The sequence below is a fragment of the Pseudophryne corroboree genome, chromosome 12 (genome assembly GCF_028390025.1).
Source record: "Pseudophryne corroboree isolate aPseCor3 chromosome 12, aPseCor3.hap2, whole genome shotgun sequence".
Classification (NCBI taxonomy): Eukaryota; Metazoa; Chordata; class Amphibia; order Anura; family Myobatrachidae; genus Pseudophryne; species Pseudophryne corroboree.
Genome location: NC_086455.1, coordinates 22115429 through 22130850, shown reverse-complemented (window position 1 = coordinate 22130850; position 15422 = coordinate 22115429). Strand labels below are relative to the sequence as shown.

Genomic DNA, 15422 nt, shown 5'->3' with positions numbered 1-15422 from the left:
AGTGACCCTTCATTCAAGTGGTGGTTACCCAGACCATTCTCTCATAATAGTGTTATCACATCTCTAAAAAGCGTGGATGTGGGAGAGAGGAAGTAGGGAGAGAGTGCATGTAGCGTGTAGTAGGTTGCCTGACCACTTCCATGTCCCCGCCACTGTGTTCAGGAACTGGGTGACAGTATCGCACTTGACAGGTCAGAAGGTAGCTGCTAGTAACCGGGTGCCAATGATGAGTTTGACGGTTCTGGAGGCGGTAACACGACCCCGCTGCTGTGTTAAGGAGTCTGGTATACTTAACAGTTGAGGAGGCGGCAAGGCACAGAATCGCAGTAAGTGCGTGTCTGTATTCTGCATTCCGGAACATAGCAGGTGGATGCGGATGGTGCGCCCATAGTTCAGATGCGGTGTGTGCTAAGCACCATCCGCCCACACCTAGTAATGGCCCTGGTTACAACAGCCTATCTGCTCCTCCTCTCTCTCTCCCTCTCCCCTCCCACCTTAGACTGTTAGCTCCTCAGACAAAAGTAATCTATGGCTCTATGATCATCTCAAAGCAATGAGGAGCTACCAGCATCTGCCATCTGCACACACCCCTCCACCCCGCTACACCTGAGGCTGCGGCAGCATCACCTTCTGCTTATACCAGCAGAAACCCAACGGTGACTGTAAGGAGGAAGGGCGCCGGGTGTGTGATGTAATATCCCGAGTTTCCAGCTACCGCTAACTGGTGCATTTCGATCTTGGTGTATCTGGGTCAACCCGCTTCTTCCAGTTCCCCCTCCTCACACAAAAGCCGCCTGCGCTCCCTGACAGGTCTAGTGAGTGGGGAACTAAAGCAAAGAGGGAGGAGGAGGGCTGGATGACTATCGAGAGGGTATGACAGTGAATGGGAGAGGAGGAGGAGGAGGAGGTGGAGGGGGGCTTCACCCAGATACCTGCCGGCAGCTGTCAAATCACCGAACAGGCAATTACGTTTTAAGACAGCCCAGCGCAATCACACATGCTGCGGCTGGCTTAAATAATACAGCACTGTCTACAGTGTCAGCGCCGAGCTGCCTGGGGACGAGAGAGGGAGGGCTGCAGAGCTTGAGTTGCAGCCGGAGGTGGATGAGTGAGCTGGGAGGGGGCAGAGAATGCGGGCAGCACTGCCCACGGTAATGTATGTAGTGGTGTGCCCAGCAGAGATGGAGCCTCTGTTATCTTTGCTGCCTAGTCGCAGGCGTGCACTCCCACGTGACTAGGCGATCCGTCCGCCTAGTCACGCCTGAAGAGCACAGAGATGCTCCCATTCAGAGCGTCTCTGTGCTGGCGCGCGGGCGGAGACCATCTCCATTCAAGTGAATGGGGTGCGTCTGTCCTGTCCAGGCGGAGACTCTCACAGTGACTAGGTGCGCCCAGGCGCGCACCTAGTCACACATGGAGCAAAGATAACGGCGGCTCCATCTGTACATACCTGACAGTGGGCAGTGCTTTAAAAGAATAGCACAGTGCGGCCCTGTGGGTGTTGCTGGTCGGTCCTACGCCCATAGCACATATGCGCTGTGTGTAAGGCCTGGCCGGCACACACCTAGTTACGGCCCTGCCTTATAGCCTTAGTATGGTCCCACCTACGAGCCATAGTATGATACAGTATGGGCTCATTATAACGCCTTATAGCCTTAGTATGGTCCCACCTACAAGCCATAGTATGATACAGTATGGGCTCATTATAACGCCTTATAGCCTCAGTATGGTCCCACATAGCCTTAGTATGATACAGTATGGGCTCATAACACCTTAAAGCCTCAGTACGGTCCAACGTCTGATATGAAAAAAATATATATATATAAAAGTTTCCCCAGGGAGCTGATGTCATTCTTTGGTATGCACAAATTTTGTTTGTATAATAAAACAATCTTAAAAAATAAATTTTTTATTTTAAAATACAGTAAATAAAACTGTTTACAATTTGCCCAAGATGACAATAAATTATGTTTGTACAGACAATACTTGTGTTGGTAGTTCAAACAACATCAAGAGTGATCTTCCTTGAAGAAATGTCAGAAACAATGTTTTAACCCAATGCGTTTCGTCCTACAGACTTCATCAGGGGTGTATTATAATCAAAGAATCACAATATGGACATACATCTTATTGTGTCTTCAAAAGGCAAATAAACAATACTTAAAATAGTATCGGACCAAATATCACCATATGGAATATCAATTTGAATTAGAAGTGACCCATTTTAGTGATTTTCCACTGAGCAAAGCCCGGTTTGAAATTACATAAGTAATTTTGAATCTCTCATCAGTAACACTCCTAGCTGCTGCTACAAATATTAAGCATTCTTAAGCATTCTAATACACTAACATCACATCCTTTTCTTTAAAGATAAGCCCTGTACGCTTCAATGCAACAATTAACAACGTCATATTAAGAACATCATCTAACATGTTTCAATGAGTCTCTCAGGTCTGCGTATTTCCCTTTTGGGTCTTTCATACACAGTCTGTATTTCATCTACCATGTTGGACCTTTCTAGAATAGTGGTTTGTTCACCATTATCCGGATCATCATACATGTCAGATGAAGGGTATTCTTCAGTCATGTTGTCTTCATTATGGTTAGGTTGAGATCTTAAATCCGCCCGATTTCTTCTTACTTCCATTCCACGCTCTGTACGTATAGTATAGGATCTTGGTGCTACTTGTGCTTGCACAATACCTTTCTGAACCCAAATACCTTTCTCATGATCTCTGAGACAGACTTGGTCACCCGATTTTAGATCAGGTAAGCTTTTTGTTCGCCTGTCATGGAACAGTTTCTGTTTCACCTGTTGATGTTCCTTACTCAGTCTGACCAACGCTGAGTTATGTGTATTAAGCAGTTCATCATGTATTGAGAGATTTGCTCTAATCCTCCTTCCCATCAGCATTTGTGCAGGAGAAAGTCCATTCTGTAAAGGTGTACTGCGGTAGATTAAACGACTTTTGTAAAAATCTTCTTTACCTTCTTGAGCTTTTATCATGAGACTCTTTACAGTTTTTACTGAACTATCCACCAACCCATTTGAGCGTGGATAGTGGGGACTTGACGTAGTATGGACAAATTCCCACTCATCAGCAAATTGTCTAAATTCAGCACTGGAAACGGAGGACCATTGTCAGTGAACACTTCCATAGGAACACCATGCCTTGCAAAGATTGACTTCATGCAATTGATTACGGCTTTACTAGTAGTTGTATGTAGTGTCTTCACCTCAGGGTAGTTAGAGTAATAATCAGTCACAACAATGTATGTTTTCCCATTACAATCAAACAAATATGCGCCAACTTTCTGGTACGGTCTCTCTGGCACTGCATGAGGACTCAGCGGCTCGACTTGTTTTTTCGGTCTATACGTAAGACATAATTCACATGTAGCTGTAATCTGTGCTATGTCTTGGTTCATTCTTGGACAATACATAACTTCACATGCTCTCCGCTTACATTTTTCTTCTCCTAAGTGGCCTTCATGTATCTTGCACCACATAGTTTTTCTTAGTCGTGCAGGTATTACAAACCTATTGCCTTTGTAAATAATACCATCGACAACTGTAAGGTCACTGCGGTACATCCAATAATCATGGATAGACAGCAGGCACACATGTTGTTCTGCTGGCCAACCTTTCAGAATGATATCTTTCAACACTTTCATTGTGTCATCTGTCTCAGTTTCTTTCCTAATCTGTTCTTGTCTTGCAAGAGACACTGGTAGAGAAGCTACGATCAAATTAACATAGGCTTCTATCTCATCCATCAGACTTTTGGAACCTTCACTTTTGTCCACAGCACGAAAAAGTGTATCAGCAATGTACATGTATTTGCTGGGACAGTACAGTAAGTGTACATCATATTTCTGTAGTCTGATAAGCATTCGTTGAATTCTCATGGGACAGTCATGTAATGATTTAGTCATGATTTACCAATGGCTTGTGGTCAGTTCCCACTGTAAATGTTTGACCATACACAAATTGATTAAATCGCTCACATGCATATGTGATCGCTAAAAGTTATTTTTCTATCTGAGCATACCTTGTTTCAGCACTTGTCAGTGCTCTAGATGCATAGATTACTGGTTGCCATGTATCCTCATGTTCTTCTAACAGCACTGAGTCTAGGCCAAATTGCGAAGCATCTGCTGAAATTCTTTTTCTTTTCGCAGGATCAAAGAATTTTAGCACTGGTTGCTCTGTATTGATCTGTTTTAAGTTTTGCCAACTTTCTTCTTGTTCATGTGACCACATCCAGTCGTTATCTTTGTCCAACAACCATCTAAGAGAGGCTGTTCATTCAGAGAGTTGAGAAATAAACTTAACTAAGCAAGTAATCATTCCTAGGAATCTTCTGACGTCGTCTTTGTTGTTAGGACGTTCCATGTTCACAATGAAGCTTGTGCATAGTAACCGTCTCTCGTTCATTTGCATTTCTGTAGTGTGGTGAAGGGTTAACACACTCTAATTATGTAATTTGTCCAAGCTGTATGATGTCAGAGGAAGTGTAACACTGAGGCTTCCTGGACTGCACTACAGCTGGTGATTTCAATTGTTATATAGGTTAGATTTTCTCTGTTTGTATATGCCTGATGAAGGTTTGTGATTAAAACCGAAACATTGCAAATCAAAACCGGTGGACTGTACCCGTTTGAGTTAAGACCTGGAGTGCCGCTTATATTGTGCTTTTCTATCTATCTATCTATCTAGATAGATAGATATATATATATATATATATATATATATATATATATACATATACATCCAAAAGTAACAGGGGTGTATCGACGTTTCGGTCCCCAGTTTGGACCTTTGTCAAGAAGGTCCAAACTGGGGACCGAAACGTCGATACACCCCTGTTTCATATGATCCACTGAAAATAAAGAAAACTTGCTTTTGAAGACTGGTGAGTGCTCCTTTACTTTTGGATGTATATTGGAAAGTGATAGACCAATACCTATCACTATAATGGAAGTCACCCCAGCATATACTTGAAAGGCCAGAGTGTGGACTGTTTGGAACTTATATATATATATATATATATAATATATAAAATGTATGTATGTGTGTGTGTATGTATATATATATATATATATATATATATATATATATATATATATATATATATATATACTAGGTGCTTCACACCGTCGCAAGGGGCTACGCCCCCTTAACCCTTGCATGCCTATCTGAGGTTTAATATTTGTATTATATGGAGCATTACCTGCATTCCTTTGTTAGTGGTTATATATTGCACAATGAAAGGGCATGCAATGGTGAAGGAGGCGCAGCCCCTTGCGATGGTGTGAACAGCACCTGCAGGGCACGATGTACAGAATGTAGCGGGTGCGGGGGGACGGTGTCTGTAGATGCTGCGGGTAGAGGGGGGGCGGAAGCGGGGGGGCCTGGATGGGGAAGGGTCTGGAGGTGCTGTGGGTGGGGGAGGGGCAGAGGAGTGGGGACCGCAGATGGGGGAGGGGTCCGGAGGCACTGCAGGTGGGGGAGGGGTGCCACGGGTGGGAGAGGGGCAGGTGCGGGGATGTTGCAGATGGGTGAAGGGTTCCGGAGGTGCTGTGGGATGGGAAGGGACGGGGGTGCCAGGGGTGGGGTAGGGGTCCGCAGGTGCCGTGGGTAGGGGAGGGGCAGGTATGGGTGGTGCGGCGGATGGGGAAGGAGGTCCGGAGGTGGTGGAGGGGCAACTCCGGGGGTGCCATGGGTGGGGGAGAGGTAGATGAGGGGGGGACCACGGATCGAGGAGGGTGTCTGCAGATGCTGCGGGTGGAGGGGGGCAGGTGTGGGGGGAGACATATCAGGGACGTGCGGTGAGCCAAAAGGTTAAGGAGGCACTAGCTAGCACCAGAGCCAGATTTACACACAAAATATGAGCCAGAGGGTACATGTGGGCATTATACACAGGTGTAGCAGTATAAACTCCTGGAAATTTGGTGAGTTTTGATCAGAGAGGTGCGGAAAAGATAGCCAGGTGAGGCACTGCCTCACCTGCCATAGACTTTTTACTCCAGAGTTTTGGCTATAAAAATGATTAGAATAGTGCAAAGAAGATATTTCTAACATATTCTTTGTATTTTTCATATACTTTATAGAATCAAAACTCTGGAACAAACGTAAGTATGACACGAAAGGCTCTGCCTCACCCCACCGCACGTCACTGAGACATATATGGGGGTGGATGGTGGAGGGGGTCTGGAGGTGCTGTGGGTGGTGAAGGGGCGGAGGAGTGGGAGCCGTGGGTGGTGTAGGGGGTCTGGAGGCGCAGTGTGTGGGGGAGGGGTTGAGTGCCGCATGTGGTGAAGGGGAAGGGTCTGGAGGCGCTGCGGGTACTGTACCTGCCAAAAAGGTAGTTGGAGGGTATGCAACAGGGTCAGGACAGGGGTGACAGGGGCGACGGGGCCAGGACAGAAATGACAGGGACAGGATAGGGGTGACAGGGCCAGTGTAGGGGCGGCAGGACCAGGACAGGGGTGACCGGGCCAGTATAGGGTTGACAGGGCAAGCACATGGGTGACAGGGACAGGATGGGGGTAACAGGGCCAGCATTGGGTTGACAGGGCAAGCACATGGGTGACAGGGACAGGATAGGGGTAATGGGGCCAGCATAAGGGTGACAGGGCCAGGATAAGGGTGACAGAGCAAGGCCAGGATAAGGTTGACAGGGCCAGGATAAGGTTGACAGGGCAAGGCCAGGGGTGACGGGGCAAGGCCAGGGGTGACAGGGACATGACAGAACACAGGGCACGGGAGAGATTGGTATTAGGGACAAAACAGTGGTGACAGACAGATGTGTCTTACCAGAGTCACTGCTGCTGGCTGCTGCTGTTCCACTCCAACCTTTTGGGATCTGCTGCTGGTGGAGACTTGGCATGGCTGACTCTCTCAGGCTGGAGTCCTGCTTCCTCTGCCCGTCCGCATCCCCCCCCCCCCCCCCCCTCCTCAGTCACACACCGCAGACCTCGCGCAGCTGCCGGTCAATGTGGTAAGGGGAGGCCTTGCAGACCCCAAGGAAAAAGTTTGAAAGGACCCCTACGTACCACCAATGATGAAAAATGCATATAACACATGTAACTGTGACAGGGAAGGTGGCCCCTCTCAGCTCGGGGCCCCGTAGCAGCTGCACTGCCTGTACCTATGGTAGCTACACCCTGTATATAACACATGTAACTGTGACAGGGAAGGTGGGCTCCTCTCAGCTCTGGGCCCCATAGCAGCTGCACACCCTTCACCTATGGTAGCTACACCCTGTATGTAACACATGTAACTGTGACAGGGAAGGTGGCCCCTCTCAGCTCTGGGCCCCATAGCAGCTGCACACCCTTCACCTATGGTAGCTACACCCTTGTGAACAGCCATTACTGCATAATGCTTCTTCTCTCTCTACTTCTGAATCTGGAGGATTCCTATAACAAACAAGTACATTGATATATCACAGACAATTAATACAACACATTAATTACAGCTCCACCTGCTGTCCCTTCAGTGTAATTACTTAACACTGATGAAGTCTCAGGGATATATTTAGTTTATTTACTAAAGGTCGATTTTCAGTTTCAGTCCATTTTACAGTGATAAAGTCTGTGACCCTAATACCCCAGCACATATTTAAATTTTACCTTTTACACTGACCCTGTAATTAGCAGTAATAAGCAGTAACACCACCAATACTTACCTGTAAATACATCTATTACTTCAGAGAACAGATACTTACCTGTTGGGTCCTATTAGCATGTCATGATATACTGTATCTACAAGAAACTGATGTACCTATGTTCATGAAGCAGCTATACTTTATACATTTAAATAACTGAGACCTATATAGCGGACACGGTAATATGTTTTAGTTACACACTTTTTCCGAGCACAACTTCTATTTATATTTTTATTTGTTATTATTTTTGTTTACTTGGTTTATGTCCAATACAAATGGGACAAGTAGAATAATAAAAGTGATGTTTTAAATGATCTATTTGTGCGCCTACTAGGAACAACCCCTTTTCTCTCTCTCTTGGATTATGTGACGGAATGTGCAAACACTGAGATGTCCACTTTCCACACCATGGATGGTTGTAAACAATCCACCATCAGCCCATCCTCACACTCAACATCAACACTTGCAGAAGCCTATGGCAGGAGCAGGGTCTCCTTCAAAACACCAGCTAAACATGGCTTCTGTGGCTGCGGCATGGTGTCTGAGAATGCAACCGCTTGTATGTCCACCACACTCCCATAAAACGCTCATGAGACTGCTTATTTTGCGTAGGCTTCAGACGAGCTCCCAGTCGCCGCCCAGGAATGCCCATAGTTTTGCCTCACTGTTCCTAAAGCCAGTGATCCCGTACGCAACAGTGGTCTTTGAGTACAATCAAGGGAACATATTCTGTATGACCCTCCATCTTAAATTAAGCTATTTTTAATAGTTACAATTTCCTTTATTCCTTTTATGTCTTAAGTTTTTTATATACTTTTTTTACATACCCAATTTTTTAGTATATATACTGTTTTACCACATTTTACCATATATGTAGTTCTATGTAAAAAAAAACAGTTTCGGCTCAAAACTAGTGTTTTTATGCATTTTGCAAAATAAATTGTTTTAACTTTTTTTTTTTACAAAATAGGCTTTTTTACCATGTCCTTTATAAATTGCATTTTAGTCCTCTAAATATTTTTTATATAAGCACCAGTTGGTCGCCAGAATCCCTACCTATCCATATTCATCCTAACACTACACAGCATCTTACCAATGCTGAAATTTTAGGGGACGGCTGACACCCTATTATTCATAACAGTGTTTTTTACATATAAGTGTTTTTTTTTTACATCTTTCGTGATTTTTTCCCCTCACAAGGGCGCTATACTCCTATTACACACACACACACACACACACACACACACACACACACACACACACACACACACACACACATATATATATTAAGGTGAATATGGGTAGGTAGGGGCTCTGGCGACCAACTGGTGTTTATATATAAAAAAAATTATTTAGCGGACTAAAATGCAATTTATAAAGGACATGATAAAAAGACCTTTTTTGTAAAAGAATGAAAACAATTTATTTTGCAAAAAGTAAAAAACACTAATTTTTAGAAAAACTGTTTTTTCACAGAACTACATATATGATAAAAATGTAGTAAAACAGAATATATACTAAAAAATGGATATGTAAAAATCTTAAGACATAAATAGAATAAAGGAATTTGTAATTATTAAGAAACAGCTTATCTTAAGATGGAGGGTCACACAGGATACCCAATGCGTTTCGTCTATCTGACTTCATCTGACCCCTTGATGAAGTCAGATAGACGAAACGCGTTGGGGTATCCTGTGTGACCCTCCATCTTAAGATAAGCTGTTTCTTAATAATTACAAATTCCTTTATTCTATTTATGTCTTAAGATTTTATAAATTGCATTTTAGTCCGCTAAATATTTTTTTTTATATATAAACACCAGTTGGTCGCCAGAGCCCCTACCTACCCATATTCACCTTAGTATTATACAGCATCTTACCAATGCTGAAATTTTAGGGGACGGCTGACACCCTATTATTCATAAGGGAGTGTTTTTACATATAAATATATTTTTTATTTTTAGGTGTTTTTTCCCTCACACGTGGCGCTATACTCCTATTTTATATATATATATATATACCAGGTGTGTTGGAGAATCCAACAGAGGGCACTCACCAGTCCATAAGAGTATAAAGGTTTATTGATGCATTATAATCACCAATAGTGTGTCGATGTTTCGGCCCATAGGGCCTTTCTCAGGACAATCAATGGAGACATCCAAACAGCATGCCAAATACACACATGTGTGTATTTGGCATGCTGTTTGGATGTCTCCATTGATTGTCCTGAGAAAGGCCCTATGGGCCGAAACGTCGACACACTATTGGTGATTATAATGTATCAATAAACCTTTATACTCTTATGGACTGGTGAGTGCCCTCTGCTGGATTCTCCAACACACCTGGTATATGTGAAACCCTTCCGGGGTTATCATGAGCAGCACCCCATGGTGATGATTTATTGGACGTGAGTGCGGACATTTCTATGGATATATATATATTTCACACTCCCTACAGTTCACAACAACTGGGGTGCTTGGCAGAGGCATATCAAGAAAGGAGGAGGGCTGTGTGCACTCTCTCCTCTCATTTAGCTGCCAGCGCTGCTCAGTGCTGTGCCAGAGTGTACTGTGCATGAGCCAGTCTCCATGAAAATGGTACAGCGGCCATTTTTTCGGTGATTTTCCTACTACGCATGTGCAAAATGCAGAGAAAATGGCCGTCACACCACTTTCCCAGTGATTTTACAATGCTTCGGCTGTTGAGGCTGGACTCCGGAGAGGTAAGTACAGAAGAAATGGTGCAGGGTGTGGGCATCCCTTGAGCCAGGGGCCCATGTGCACCACACACACACACACACACACACACACACACACACACACACACACACACACACACTGCACCCCATTATAGATTCACCATTGGTGCTTATACTGTAGCTCAGTGCTGAACAGGAAGAATGCAGAACTAGTTCCACTGTACAAGTCTAGTGTGGCATCTGTACATGTGCAGATCTCATGCCATCAGAGATGTACGTAAACCATCAGGTTTGAGTACATTTCTGAATTAGGCCCATAGACCTCTCAAGAAGGTCAACATTTTGGTCAGCTTGTAGACCATTGACAAGACAATCCAGCTGAGCAAATACAAATGATAACCCCCCCCGTATAAAGTCCCACCTCAATCGGACATGGAAACATCTCACCAGAAGCGATGTTATCGGTGTCGCTTTCAATTGCAGAAAATTTAATTGCATCGGCACAAAATAACAATATCAAAGAACCATATTAAACCCGGAGGATTAGTTCAGTAAATAACCACCAGCCTGTATACAGCTTATCAATACCCAACTTAATTGCAGAGCAAGATGCTGTTTGCTCACCTTGTAAATACACAGCTGGACCCCAGAGACGACATATACAGTTTGTGTTCCCTGCTGGTAGAAATACACGCCCGCCCAGTTCATGACGTCACTCCCTGATGGATCGGGCAGTGTGTATGCACAGCACACTGCCCGATCCGTCCATAGAGATATCTGCCGATCAATTGATCTGCAGATATATCTATTAGTGTGTACCAACCTTTAGGAGCTGGTTGGTTGGTACTTTATCAATCACCAAGTCTTGATAAATCTGGGCCATTGTGTGACAAGATCACTGGATTAGTGGTGGAAGGCAGGTATCTTAGCCCCAGGTTTCTTACCTATGTGTTTTAAAACTCCAGGAATATTGTGTTGGTTCTGCTGAGACTTTTTGACTTTTGGTAAGAACTGGATTGGGTCCTAGGGTTGGATGTGAGAAGAGAGGCCATCCATTTAGGCCCAGTTTGTGTCTTTGGGCTTTTAGCCACAGAGAAGGCTAATAAGGACTTTCAGCTGTATGGGTGTGTTAAAAAGGCATCAGCCTGATCATTGATCTCTCTCACTGCTTAGGGAAAAGGAGAGGCTATAAAATCTCTGTAAGAGATACCTGCTCTTGAAAACCAGTCAGCTGTGCCTGTTAAAAACCTCTTGTATTGTGTTTTTAGTGAGTTAGGATTATCCAGTGTATAGTTAGCCGGGACGGCAAGGTAGTAATTTTGATATTTCTATTTTTCTGCACAATAAACCTGGTTGAGGCCAGTTGCACCAAATACCAAACCAATGGACTAGTGCGATCTCTCAACTGCTGCACCCTGCTATCTACCCCAGGAGATGGTACCTGTTCCTCTGACCCCGTTATATATATCGGTGTGTTTTGTGGGAAACGGGATAAAAAAAACATGAGTAGTCAGTGATTTAAAGTCAGCATTTCAGAAATCAAGTCCCTTTTATCAAGACCTTAATAGATGACAAACAATAAAATATTTATAACTATACTCAGCACCCGGTGCACACGTGAAGTTCCGCCACATGTCACGCTTGGAGGTCTGATGACATCATTGGCACGCGCTCATGCCAGCTGCACAGGCACTTCCAGGAGGCGTAGCTAAGGATGGTAAACGATCACCTAGGGAACTACTACAAACAAAGAGGTGGGATATAATGCTGGTAGCGTCTCTATGGTGCATCTTGTATATGGTAGCTTTAGAATCTCAATACTGTGACCAACCATATTCTATAAAAAGGAACAGGCACAGTGTGTATACCGAGTGCCACATAGATTAAACAGTGGATAGTGGAATAAGTTATGAAGTATAATGATCCTCAATCTTTGGGTATAAATCAATGGAACTATAGTACCTACTTATGTTTGAATTGTGCATCTCAGATAAATTGGCATGCACAATGGAGTTGCACTGTGACGACATTACCAATGTGGCTGTATGAACCATGACAAAACTCTTGATATCTCCATGCGCAAATTCCTGGACAAAGGGCCTAATGTGATCCTATAGTTGGATGCAGTAATGGAACCTCAGTGCCTGAATCTTGAAGGGAAAGCAACTATGACTAATATGTCAGAAAATGAATGCAAAATTAGAGGAAGCAACTTATGGAGAGAGTGTCGTTCAGTTCAAAGGGATGCACCATTTGTAGTGTGTGGATCAATCTAGCCCAATTTTGTAGTAGAATTTCACCACGGTTCCCTCCGCGTTGACTCGCGGTACCCAATTGATAATTTTGTAGCAAATGGCAGACAGATGTGGTTAAACTCTTTAAAATATATGTCGACTGGTTGTTCCAAGGCTTTTCTCTCCTAATCTGCTCTAACACTAGAGTGATGTAGGGCCATCCTTTCTTTCAATTGTTAAGTGGATTTGCAAATGTATAATAATCTGCAAGGACATCGGATGTAATAAACAATGAATTTGGTTGAACAAGTCACTGGGTGTTTGATGGTATCAATTTTATCTGAGCGAGGGTGGCGGAAAGTATATCCCACCTCCAAAAAGCTGCAAGTTGTATAGCCTGCACAACAATAGTTTCCAGGTTTGCACATCATGAAGTGTTGAGGTCTCCCATCTTTGTGCCCAGAAATGTCATTATGGACCACAGTGTTCTTAATATTGGTGCCTCGTCTAAATTATGGTAGAGTCGATGTGTCACAAAGACTGGGAAGATCTTTATCATTCATGATAATAGGCCACACTCTTCACTTTCTTTGAGATCTATACTGGCAGTGGTGTAATCCTGTGTCCACACGATTTTATTACTCGTTGATGTAGTGTTTGAACCCATTAGCGCATCTTCATGAGATATTGCTAATGCTCTGCTTTTGGCAGCTTTCAAGCTTTCCACTGGTATCCTCGTTTCCAAAAATTGGATAGCATCTTATCCATTTGTATATTTGTGTCAGTAGGGCCACTACAAATGTGTTGTATCCATAAGAACTGGGAGTATGGTAATCCCCATTTGAATGTTGGAGGGTGGTGGCTATCTGCTTGTAGGACCGTATTGTGATCTGTCTCTTTATAATGCATTGATGTAATTCATTAATTTGCACCATTGAGGCTTATTGTCACATCCAAATAGTGCACTTGTTGTGTGCTGCATTCATATGTAAACTTAAAATTGGGATCCACTGTATTGATTTTAGTCATCATTTCAATGAAAATAGTTGCTATCCCTTCCGATAGATGCAATATGTCATCTATATATCTGCAAAACATTTTAATGCTTTGACTGACTGAAGGATCATTGAAAAAATAGGTCCTCTTCAACCTCAGACATGAAGATATTGGAAAACCTGGGTGTGACACATAATCCCATGGCGCACCCAGATCTCTGGATGTAGAACTTGTCAAAAAGGACATTTCAGTTGCAGTAATTCCAAGATTATTCAGGTCTTTATAAAAGGAACTCGATCCCTGAAACATTGACTCTAACTCAGTGACTACTGGTGGGTTTTATTTATGCTTACATATCTATAATTGGATGGAAGGGCACCCGTCCATGTTGTTTTTTATATCACTGAGAGTGCCGGATAATTATATATATATATATATATATATATATATATATATATATATATATATATATATATATATATATATACACACACACACACTGCACACTGTGATGCAAGAGGGATGTGTAAGGCATTTGCATAGCCTCAGTAGAGAGCTGCGGGGTCAACCTGCACTCTGCCCCAGTCAACCAGAATACACATTAACAGATCAGCTGCTCTCATCTGCCCACATGAGTCCCTATGAGTGGGCATCTCCCACAACCATCCCTACCTCTCCACCCTGTACAGAGGTAGCGCTCCCTCACAAACGTAAATGAAAGAGCAAAAAAGATACAGCGACCAACCCTTTATGTGGTGTAATGTTAATATCCGGTACTAGTTTTAATGAAGCAAAGATGAAATACTGATCATATACAAATAATCACAGGTAAAAAACATAGTGTCAAAAAGTACAGCAGTGCAAACAAGGTGTTGTGGATATGGACTGGCAAGCCAATGTTTAAATGTCTGCACTGTGGCAGAAAATGAGGTATAAAAGTCAATCTTGGGGACTTAAGTAGGTGGACGATGCAGGGAGTGGCGTCCTGCGCCCCAGACAGTGTCTGTGTCTTACCGACACCTTGGTCCTGACGATGTAGGTGTAAGTCATACAGCCCAGATGGAGACAGAGATGCGGAGGGACTAGGGGTCATTGCAGGAGCACACGGCAAGAAGCAGCCTTGGAGAGAATAATGTACCGCAAGTGCGCCCTGCATCATTATTTCTATATTAAAATCGTTATAAATTTGAATATGTCAATAGAAATAAATGTTTACTTAGACTTGTATTTTTTAATCTACTGGTCTATCAATTGATTGTGATACCAATTTCCCTGCTCAGACCCAAGTTTATAACCTCAGAGAAAAAGCCTGGGTTTTTGCTCGAGACCCCCTTTCACACTATGGGGTGTAATCAATGCTCGTCGGAAACGGCATTGTTTCCGACAGGTTACTGTTCCGACGGGACTCGACAGTTGGATTCCCCTTCTCCCATCACTGATTACCTGAGACTTTAGTGATATAAATTACATGTGTTCTACATTTCCCTGTTTGGTGGAATTGGTGACATATGTGCCCAGGATCTTTTTTTTGCTAGGGACAAATCCACAAGATCTCCATCTCCCGCATCTTATAGGTGGTGGGAAGTACAGTTTTCTCTGGTTTACATGGCCAATCTGTACCAGGATGTTCACTTTTGTATGTGGTCTTTACTTTAAGAAACATATTTTTTATTTCAGGGTCCAGATGACTTCAGACTGTCTCCTACAGGCTGCCTCAATACAGGTATGGAACTCACGAGTATCTATCAGTTGCTTGACTAGGATGCATACTCAATGGGAACAGTCATACTTTATTAATACTGAGAAGCAGAAGGTATATTGT

The 15422-nt window shown here is 43.5% G+C and overlaps 1 protein-coding gene across 1 annotated transcript in view; it reads left to right on the top strand.

Annotated features, from left to right (window-relative positions):
- Positions 1–15422, top strand: part of LOC134981320 (uncharacterized) — a 116802-nt gene that overhangs the window by 86543 nt on the left and 14837 nt on the right. The window contains exon 10 of the mRNA XM_063948663.1: positions 15278–15323. Within this exon, the coding sequence (XP_063804733.1) occupies positions 15278–15323 (46 nt within the window). The remainder of the gene's footprint in view (positions 1–15277; positions 15324–15422) is intronic.